This window comes from Condylura cristata, unplaced genomic scaffold (genome assembly GCF_000260355.1).
Source record: "Condylura cristata isolate star-nosed mole 26May11 unplaced genomic scaffold, ConCri1.0 scaffold00024, whole genome shotgun sequence".
NCBI lineage: Eukaryota > Metazoa > Chordata > Mammalia > Eulipotyphla > Talpidae > Condylura > Condylura cristata.
This window is the reverse complement of record NW_004567125.1, coordinates 8,220,663-8,229,724: the sequence shown is the minus strand read 5'-3', so window position 1 is coordinate 8,229,724 and position 9,062 is coordinate 8,220,663. Positions and strand designations below refer to the sequence as shown.

The 9,062-nt window shown below is 42.4% G+C and overlaps 1 protein-coding gene across 1 annotated transcript in view; it reads right to left on the bottom strand.

Annotated features, from left to right (window-relative positions):
- EIF3B (eukaryotic translation initiation factor 3, subunit B) overlaps positions 1 to 9,062 on the bottom strand; it is a 24,190-nt gene that overhangs the window by 14,817 nt on the left and 311 nt on the right. The window contains exons 2-7 of the mRNA XM_004688058.2: positions 8,783 to 9,056; positions 4,814 to 5,006; positions 2,442 to 2,561; positions 2,069 to 2,126; positions 1,747 to 1,875; positions 1,327 to 1,484 (exon numbers count right to left, since the gene is read on the bottom strand). Of these exons, the coding sequence (XP_004688115.1) occupies positions 1,327 to 1,484; positions 1,747 to 1,875; positions 2,069 to 2,126; positions 2,442 to 2,561; positions 4,814 to 5,006; positions 8,783 to 9,056 (932 nt within the window). The remainder of the gene's footprint in view (positions 1 to 1,326; positions 1,485 to 1,746; positions 1,876 to 2,068; positions 2,127 to 2,441; positions 2,562 to 4,813; positions 5,007 to 8,782; positions 9,057 to 9,062) is intronic.

Genomic DNA, 9,062 nt, shown 5'->3' with positions numbered 1-9,062 from the left:
AAAAAAAAAAAAAAAAGGCTCATCAACTCCCGCGACAACATGAAATTCCCCCTTTAGACCTATTTGATACACCTGGAAATGAGACTATCCTTGAATAATAGCACTTAATTGAAAGTTTTTTCACACTGTAATCCAAAGTGGCCATTCTCTTACTTACACATTCATTCAAACATTTCACATTAGGTGCTTTGCAATGTGCCAAGGATATAACAGTACTAGATGTCTAGTCTCTGCTCCTGGATGAGCAACATGTAAGCTGATACACTACAACTTAATGTGCTGTGTTTTACAACGTAAACAGTATCTATGAGCATGCACATGGAACTAACTTCCTGAAGGACTAAGAAAGGCTCGCAGAGCAGCCTGTGAAGCCTCAAGTCACTGGCACAGAGATCAGGAGTCTCTAATACAGATACTGTTGGAATGAGCTGCACCAATTATTTTGTACCAAGCAAGCAAAGCAGTTGTGTGTTAAAGAAAACTCCAAGAATATTACTACTTAAGGATCACTTTAAAATTAAATTTTCATGAGCAAGAATACAAGATTATAAAAATGAGTTATTTCTTTAAGTAAGCAGACCAATCCTGAAGATAACAAAGCTTACATGCCACCTGGGCTGGTGTTCTGAATAAGTCAACATCGAAATAAATGAAGGGGAGGATGTGTTGACTAAGATATAAAAAATTTAAGAGGTACAAGGACTAAACACAACATAAGCACCATACTGGATCCAGATCAGAACTGCCGGTAAATAAAGGCTTTTTAGGGACAAAAAAATTAGACAATGTTAAACTGCTATCTACGCTATTACATGTGGTAATATGACTGCATAGCTGAGCTTTTTATGTATACTTTACTTTTGTACCACTTACTTCAAATTACTCAAAAAAAATTTAATGCCATTATGGCAAGATAAAAAATCATTCAACAGTAGCTGGCATATGGATGTCACTACAATTCTCCCTAGTTTTTCATGTGCTAGAAGAATTTTATACTAAAAAGTTCAAAGAAAAGAAGATGTAGTATGCAGAGCCCTGTGGCAAAAGGGGCTTCTGGAGTCTCACAAGGAACACAAGTCACAGGGCTAAGATGCTGGGCTGCTGCAGACAGCATCAACAGAAAGTCAGAAAGCACGAGCAACAGTGGAAACAGAGAGTCCTACACTGACATAGGCACTAAGGGGAGAGAAAGGGCACTTGTGTGGCCAGAGCAGTGCTCCCTGGGCTTCTCCGATCCATCTCCTCAGGTAAACTTGTGCTCTATGGAACAGCTAACAAAAGTAAAAAACTCACTCGCAGGAAAATTATACCTCAAAATCAGCTTACCTTTCACAAGGGGAGAAGTCAATAAGTTGAACCCCTTGGTGGCTGAATCTCTGAATTTGTTTGAACTTCTCTCCGCCCCAAAGAGCAATGCCTCGTTGATGAAAGGTAGCCAGGTAGGTGCCCTTGGGAGACCAACGCACATATGTCTCCGTCCATCTCTGTGGGGAAAAAACAAGTCAAGCGCCGACACTGTTAACACAACTACAAAGAAATCAAGGCAAATACGTCCTTTTCTCTATAAGGAATTCACTCCTCATGCTCTTAATTGAAAAACACAAAAAACCTATTTACACAACTAATTTCAAAACTGGAAGAAAGTTCTCAGATGTAATCAAGAACATGTTGCTCCACCTCCTCCTCCACCCCAGACCCCGGTGTCAAGGACAAAGAAGTGAATCTCAACATGCAGCAGACACCCACCGCTCTCTCTTCAATTGAAACAGGATCTTTCACATCATTCCAGAATATGGACGTGCGGTCCCCACTCTCAAAAATCACACTGTACTGATCTCTGCATTCTGCCTCTTCAAGCCAGTAACGCAAATTTCCCTAGAAAAAGAACCAAAGGCAAGAAAGAGAAGACATTTCATTAATTTTAACCAGAGAAAACTTAAGTCCTAATTATTGCTTACAGATAATATCAAATTCATTTGGCACCTCTAACTCCTGAAGGATTGTTCACCTCCAGCCAAAAGGCTACCCAGCGTTTCTAATTACTTGGTACAGACTTCACACAACATACCAAATCTTTGAAAGGCTGTTTCTCGGGAATATCCCACTCATCACTGATCGTCATATACCTGGAAGAGACAAAGAACGTGCTTACTGGCACACTGTTGTAGTGGTCAGTGAACAGACACTAACTACACTGCAATTCCAACCACAGGCAGTGCTGTGCTCTACCTAACCTCCCCCAGAGGGGACTAAAGACAAAGGATAAATGGAAGGGTACACTGTTAGAGAGGGGTGCCATAGCTGAAAGCATGAGGGAACAGTGACAATGAATGGTCCTACAGTCTAGGTGAAAGGCCACACATCACACCTTACCCCACAAACACTGAGCCTTTCATATGCATGTGATTCTCCTGGTTATCAATGTACAAGTCTGAACTCACTTGTCAAAGTCAGTGAAAAGGTTGACCCGGAATGTGTGCTGCTTGTCAAGCTTGTAACCATCAGCGTTCTTCACTGCATCCAAGGCATGGGCAGGAGATGCATATTCCAGGAAGATGTACCTGAAGTGGGAGAATGGTTTGTACAAGTGCAGATTTAAGAATCGAGCAGGTCATGCTCAAAACACTCAGCCCTGTCTACTCAAGCTGTCAACACTGAAAGCTTCTGAAACCCATCTTAATGCCATGTATACTTCAACGCACTCAATTATCAGCAAAGCAGTTCTCTAAACAAGAATGAAATCCTTTTTTTTTTTTAAAGATTTATTTACTTATGCATACAAAATTGGAGTAGAGCCCAGAGGTGCAGAGGCAGTGAGAGGATTCACCAGAGACAGAGTGGGGAGCAGAACACGCCGACTGATGAAGTATACTGCTGAGGGGAGCAGCAGGTGGGTCTGCCATGCCATGTGGATCACGTCCAGGGCTGAAGTGGCTTTAATTTCTTAGTGCTGTTCTTAAACCCGCTGCGCCACCAGGGAGGGTCAAAAATGAAATCCTTAATGGAAGAGCCAAACTCTCTTAACTTCAGAATCATGAACTACAGAAAAACTCATTATTCAAAAAGCTCACTCTATCTTGATTGTGTTAATGGCTTTATGGCCATATCTGTCAAAACTTACAAAACTGTTAACATTTAAAATTTTCACACAGAGCTGTTTTAAAGCACATTTAATCTAACATTATCTGTTACAGACAAAAACTGCTAAAGGCTGTCAGAGGATGTTTCATTGACTAGCAACTGCTAGTCAAAAGAGGCCATCTCTCCACTTATTTCCAGAAACAGAATATATCAGAAGCATTACATGTACTTGGTAATTGTTTTATAAGCTGCTAGTTAGTATAGGTAGTTTCCAAAAATCTGTTTTAGGGCCTCCCTGGTGGCTCCACAGGTTAAGATGCAGCACTGCAAGCTGGTCGCAGCCACTTCAGTGCAAGTTTGATTCCTGGGCTCCGGAGGTGATCCACATGGTGCTGCAGACCTCTCCTGGCCCACCCGCCGCTCCCCTCAACAGTGATTTCAGTGGATCTGCCTGTTCTGCTCCCCACTCTGTCCCTGATGAATCTGCTCACCACCCCTGCACCTCTGGCCTGGACCCCAGTTCTGTATGCATATGTAAATAAATCTTTTTCAAAAATTCATTTTTATTCATTTGTTTATAAAAAGACAATTTTGTTTATACTTTTTAAAAAAAAGATTTTTATTTACTTAAGCATATAACAACTGGGGTATAGGCCAAAGGGGCAGAGGCACTGGAGGAGGGATGAGAGGATTCACCAGAGACAGAGTGGGGAGAACTGGCAGATGTACTGAAATACACTGCTGGGAGAGTAATGGGCGAGACAGGAGAGATCTACTGAGCCATGTGGGTCAGCTCCCTGGCCAGGGATTGAACTCATGCAGCAATGGCTGGTGACAGCTTGATAGTGCTGAGACTTTTAACCCCTGCCATCACCAGGGATGCCCTTGCTTGTACTCTTAAAGGATGCTACATACAAGAAACTTCAATCGATAAAGTTAGGCAAGATCTTAGAGCAACAGAAGGTTGCCATACTTCTGTTTAGAGTGTAAACCAGCAAGCAGTTCGGAGAGCACAACCTGACATTGTCTAGTGACAATGACAGGCATTTCACAGAACTCCACAATTCCACTCCCAGGTATGTACAATAAAGAATTTCTACCACTAGCTCAAAAGTGAATAAGTACTAGATTGTTTATAATTGCAAAGTACTAAGTATTATTAGATGGGCAGACAGCTAAAGCTGTTGTATATAATAGCACAGCACTGAAAATAAAGGAATTACACATACCTTTATGTTACTATTTTTAAAAGATGCATTAACTTAGGTAATAACTAGAAAAGGTGCTTTCACCTAGACCATTTCCATGTGAACGCATGAGAAAATAAATCCATCTTAGAGTAAATGAAAAGTCTATGTAAAATTTTCCTAAATTCTGCTAGTTTTCAGGTACGTAGATCCCTCTCCTCAGGATTTATCTTGTGTCGATTACTGTTCTGACAGCAAAAGATTTAAATATCCAATTCTGATTTCTTTATAATTTAGTAGCCAACTGATACCTTACTATAACAACCAAACTAGGATTTCCTTCTCCCTGTCTGATAACCCCAAGAACAAATCACACTGCTCCATAGAGCTGTGAGCTAAGGGAGGCCTGAATAACGTCTGAGGCCAATGGCTACATCAAGGTGTGTGCTGTGTCACTGTGAGCTGTGGCTACGGAACCATCACTAAGGATGTTACACCCCAAGGAAAAGGCCAATGACACTTCAATGATGGAGAGAATCACTTACCCTTTTGTCTTCCCATCTTCCTCTGGATAAAAGTCATTTGTGATTTTCCCAAACTTAGAAAATATCTTATGAATGACATTTTTTAGTTTCTCCAAACGGTCAGGCCCCACTTGAGGAACATTGTCCACCACGATCACTGAATCGATTCCATCTGCTTCCTGTGGCCGATCTTTCAGTACATCTCCAAGTAGTTCTGTATGAATGACAGATGTGTCAAATCACTTCTGACCGGGCAAACATTAAAACATTACCTAAACAAATTTGCAAGAAACAAAAATAATCTAAATGCTTTCACTGTGAACAAATCAGTCCAAGCTTGACTCAAAATGTAAACAAGATAAAGATTTTATCTCTTCATGTTGCTTTTGACAGTCAAGATAACTGAAAATGGAAGATCTTAAGTGAATCTTTTAAAGACTAATCATGCAGCTGAAAACAAAAAAAAAAATGGCCTATCACCAGGATTCAGAACAAAATTGACTTGGGTTGGGGAGGCACTTTCTTCTTCTGAAACAAAACAAACTCATGATTCAAATATCCTTCATGTAAAACAGTCTTGTGTAAAGAAAATCTGGGACTGAGACTGGCATTAAATGAATTTAGAGAATATACAAGCTCATGAGAGCATGAAAATATAATGGTATAACTCATGGCGCCAAGTCAATGAAATGCCTCAAAGTTGCTTGGAGACATCATTTATGATAATAAATTTGTAACTGCTTAGGACAGTGCTTCAAACAGTCAGAAGTATACATTTTTACTTTCATTAACTACAAAATTCAAACAGTGATGTCACTTGCTATTAAGACCACAGACCCTAAATTTTAAGTGCTCAAGCTTCTTAGAATTCCTTCATTTCCATCAAACAGCCAGCTAACATAAGAAAAATTAAGTAAAAGAAATAAATGCCTGCTCAGCTGTTTGAGATAAACATTTGGGGTCAAATGGGTAACCAGATGAAAGGGGAAAAAATCTTACCTTTAAAAAAAAAATGATTTATATATTTAAGACTGGGGTACAGGGCAGAGCTGCAAGGACTCAATAGAGACAGAGTAGGGAGCAGAATAGGCGATCCACGGAAATACACTGTTGAGGGGAGCAGTGGGTGCCATGAGGGATGGAACTCATGGTGCAGTGGCTGCAGATAGCTTCATCCTGCTTTGCTTTAACCCCTTGCATCACCAGGGAGGGAACCAAATCTTACCTTTTTAATATAATCTCTATACAAACCCAATTAGTTAGGTTTGTGCAGATTCTATAAATTAAAGGCAATGGATTACAAGCTATACTGAAAAGACCTTTAAAACTATCATCAAAGCACTGGTTATATGAAACCACACCCATACAAAGTTAAGAGTATAAAGTTATTTTCAAACAGATAACTAAAGAATAGCATGTTACTCTTGTATTTGTCCCAAAATCTATTTATCACTCCTGGTACTGTATTCTTAAGAATTTCAATATGCTAAGTAGCAACACATCAGAAAATATTCTCAGGTGTGTTTCATTCTCAAAAGTTAAGGTGAATTCTCCACTTTTGTGTTTGAAATTTTCCATAATAGAAAATTTAAAAGGTAATAAGGTCTCTCAAAAAATAAAATTTCAAGAGACAGCTGTGTCACAAATTGTCAGCAATACATTTGTGAACATTAAAGATGCTTCCTTGAAAAAAGAATTGTCGGCCCACCCTGGTGGCGTAGTGGGTTGGAGCACTCCACTGGGAAGCTAAGCTAAACCATGGCCACTTCAGTACAAGTTCAATCCCTGCCCCAGAGGTGGTCCACAAGGTGCAGCAGTGTATTTCTTCCATCTGCCTGTTCTGCTCCCCACTCTGTCTCTGGCAAATCCTCTTGGAGCCCCCATACCTCTGGCATGTACCCCATTTCTGCATGCAGAAAGTCTTTAAAAAAAAAAAAAAAGAATTGTCACTTAAGTGTTAAAAAAGCTTAAATTAAGACCAGCAAAGAGAAAATAAGGGAAAGATTAAACAAAGTGAGAGGCCTTCCCTATAAAGACTGGAGGCATAAATCCTTGAGTGCTTTTAATGATCACTTACTATACAATTAAGCAGCCTGTTAAGCCAGCTCTGAAGTTACAAGATTTATAATAAAAAGTTCAGCTTTTACACAAACCTTGGACTCCTTCCCACAATCTCATAAGTGTCTAGTTTCTAACAATCTGCCCATATGCAATAAAGGAGTACATGTAGTAAATACACAAGGAAGAAACACATTTCATTCATCACTGTCAGATCATACTTGCCACTCCCAGACTCCCCATCTGGCTCCAGGAGAAAAAGCAATTCTCAAAACTGGACAGCAAATTAAAACAAAAATATTTATGACCTAAAAAAGTCATTCAGAGTTGTAACTTTTCTCACTGGTTGTTTAGCTAAACAGCACAGGCAGAGAGGATAATGATTAAGATACCACACTGATAATTTGCCCCTTGAAGAGGGCTCTTCCTGAACCTCAGTCCATTAGCAAAAGAACTGGTACAGTCTGCATCTTCTCTGACTTCCTAAAGGCAGTTCTTTTCATGGAACAGAACACGCTGGGGCTACTGACCACAACCAGGTGACTTCAAGAACACAGACTGCCTGTTGGGCTATAGTTCCACCAGACCAGGAGCCAAAATGGTCACTGTAATGGAAAAACATCAGGACCACAAGGGCTTCCCAAGGCACCTAACCCTGGAACCTGGCCTGTGTTCACTTTAGCACCCTGACACTCTCACACTCAATTCTGCATATAATTCATAATCTGGAAATCTGGTGTGAATTAGACGGATTCAAATGATGCTTTGAAAAAATATAAATTCGACAGCAGAGTTAAAACTCAAAAGGTTCAAAATGGGCTTTACTGGTTGATGCAGTAAAAAGAACAGAGTGCCTGGTGGGTCCAGGAACACTGCCTCCCAGTGAGGGAGTCAACCTACTCCAAAAAGGAACATATTTTCTCACAGAAAAAGGCTTTGACTAATTAGCAACCTCCAAGTCTTCACTAGCTTGTGAACTCTTTCCAGCCTTTCACACTAAAATGTCTATAAGTTATAATAAGACAATAATTTAAACTTGCATTTAAATTAAAAGCTGACTACACTGGTTCTGTTTTTTTCACCTGAAGATTCAGTCTCAACAGAATTCATACGTCTATAATCTTTCTTAATATCATTTCTTATTTTTTGGTGTAGCACTTGCTATTTTTAATAGCATTTTGTTCTCCCATCTTACTGTAACAGTGGACACAAAGCGAAAGCTGTTCCTGTGCACCCAGCTAGGTGATTCTGAACAGCTGACACAAAACAAGAACATACGGCAAGTCTTATAAGAGAGTCGTCCTAAGTCACTTTTGGAAACAGAACTTCTGACACACCTGTTAATCAAGAAGGAAAGGAAAGCAAATCAAGGTATAAACAACAGTCCTAAAACCTGAGAAACTTGCCAACAGAAGGACGGTCTCATAGGTTGGCCAGTGGGCTTGACACTGTCCTACTGAGAATTCTGTTGGCAGAAGCTTCTGTGGAGCACAGGCACCCAGCCCTGCACAACGAGTTGCCCACCCCCGCCCCAAAGTCCGGCATCCTCACCACCCCTTAACGAGTGGGCACCGAGTCCTTTCGTGGCCTCGGGACTGACCCATGTCTGAGGACACAAATCTGTCACCCCTGCACGTGTAGTGCCCCCGGGCTGTACCCTCGTGGCCTCGCCACTGTCCTAACGCGTGCCCATGCGTGTCCACCCTCCAAGTTACTGTTTCAGGAGCTGACAGCCTGCTCCCCAAGTTGTTCCCTCCCTGCCCCACTTTTGCAGAGTAAAGGAAAAGCGGAGGCGCCAAGCTTTCACTGGTACCACCCCTGCGTGCGGCAACCACGCGTGGAGGCTGGGGACCGCTGGCTTCCGAGGCGCACGGGAGCCACACGAGCGTTCAGAGTCCGGGACACTGGCGCAGAGGGCCCGCCGCGCCTCACCTTCCTCGCTCACGTCGTCCACAAAGTCCTCGGGGTCGCTGAAGGAAGGCTCATCCGCGTCGCCGTCTTCCCCACCCGCCCCCTCGGAACGGGCCTCGGCCGCCGCGTCCCGGGCCTGCTCCCCCGGGGCTTCTTCCGCGGCCGAGGCGAGGGCAGTGGGCTCCTCAGGCGGCGGCGAGGGAGAAGCGACGTCCGCACCAGCCGCGCTCTCCTCGCCCTCCGCCGTCTGCCCGTCTACCGGCACGTCCGGCCGGGGCTCGGCCTCCGCCGCGTCCTCGCC